This window comes from Sinocyclocheilus rhinocerous, unplaced genomic scaffold, assembly GCF_001515625.1.
Source record: "Sinocyclocheilus rhinocerous isolate Xijiao unplaced genomic scaffold, SAMN03320098_v1.1 scaffold404, whole genome shotgun sequence".
In the NCBI taxonomy this organism is placed as follows: Eukaryota; Metazoa; Chordata; class Actinopteri; order Cypriniformes; family Cyprinidae; genus Sinocyclocheilus; species Sinocyclocheilus rhinocerous.
This window is the reverse complement of record NW_015628680.1, coordinates 640,964-642,490: the sequence shown is the minus strand read 5'-3', so window position 1 is coordinate 642,490 and position 1,527 is coordinate 640,964. Positions and strand designations below refer to the sequence as shown.

Here is a 1,527-nt window from a genome sequence, read left to right as displayed (position 1 = left end):
TTTTGGCGGAAGTGACGAACTGAAAGCTTTGAATGCTTATATCTTCTAAATGCGAATTTTGTCACTGTTTTGGAGCACACTGCCTTATAGATAACCTTAAGACTAACATATTGATACTAACACCCAAAACACTTTCATTTTGATTTCATGGGGACTTTAAGTGATGCTGTGTGTGTTTCAGCTGTTGTTAAAGTCACCATTGAGCCTGCAAGACCAGTCGAAGTCACAGTCAGCCCCACAAACATCTCCACGGCAACAACTCCCATGACAACCACCAGAGAAACAACAACAACAACAACAACAACAACAACCGCACTGATGAGCTCAACTACAACACTAGACAACCGCATTCACAGAGAGAACACAGCGAAACCACGAGGAGATGTACACAGTGAGATTTATTCATATTTTTAAAGGATATCTCTTCTGCTGCATTTAATCGGTCAAAAATATACAGTTAAAAATACTGTAAAAATTGTGAAATATTATTAGAATTTTAAACAGCTGTGATTATATTGTAAACTGTAATTTATTTCTGTGATGCGCAGCTGTATTTTCAGCATCATTACTCCAGTCTTCAGTGTCACATGATCTTCAGAAATCATTCTAATATGCTGATTTGCTGCTCGAGAAACATTTCTGATTATTATCAATGTTGAAAACAGTTGTGCTGCACAATATTTTTGTGGAAACTGATGCATTTTATTTTTCATGATTCACAGATGAACAGAAAGTTCAGAAGAACAGCATTTATTTGAAATAGAAATCTACTGTAACATTATGAATGTCTTTACTGTCACTTTTGATCAATTTAATGCATCCTTGATGAATAAAAGTATTAATTTCTTTAAAAACAACAACAACAACACCTTGCTGACCCCATACTTTTAAACTGTAGTGTATGTTCAAATCAGAAATGCTAATTGTAAAATGAGCTGATTTTCAGCTCATTTTAACCAAACAGTCAAATACTGTAGGTTAAAAATGTATATAATACAGTACAATCTATATATAAACATTATCAAGGCGTGTTTTCCACACTTTCATTCTTTTTGAATCAATATAACACCACATTTTAAAAATAAAACATAAAAAAATGCAATTTTTCATAAAACTAATAACTGAATCAGAGTCATAGTTGTTGTAGTATCAAGATAATATTACTGTTTTTACTGTCTAGTTTGCATTACTTTTATTTTACATTCGATTTTTTTATATGTCTATATCATGTTTTGTCAAGTTTTTTATGTTGTATATTTTATTTTGTATTTTATTTCGGTTAACATTTATTTTTATTGCAAGTTACGAAAATGTTTATTTATGGTTTTAGTTACTGTAATAACCCTGATCAGAGTTTTGAATCAAATTTTTTAAATGATTTAACTGATTCATAGTAAATGCATTAAACTCTAAGATCATTTCATCTACTGACATTTTAAAGAATCATGAAACTAGACTTCTAAATTGTACATATTTGATGTTATTTCCATACAGTCCATGCACACACACACACACACACACACACAC

The 1,527-nt window shown here is 31.1% G+C and overlaps 1 protein-coding gene across 1 annotated transcript in view; it reads left to right on the top strand.

Annotated features, from left to right (window-relative positions):
* LOC107737972 (cell wall integrity and stress response component 4) overlaps window positions 1–500 on the top strand; it is a 3,098-nt gene extending 2,598 nt beyond the window's left edge. The window contains exons 4-5 of the mRNA XM_016549624.1: window positions 182–391; window positions 493–500. Coding sequence (XP_016405110.1) covers window positions 182–391; window positions 493–500 — 218 coding nt within the window. The remainder of the gene's footprint in view (window positions 1–181; window positions 392–492) is intronic.
* The last annotated feature ends 1,027 nt before the right edge of the window (window positions 501–1,527 follow it).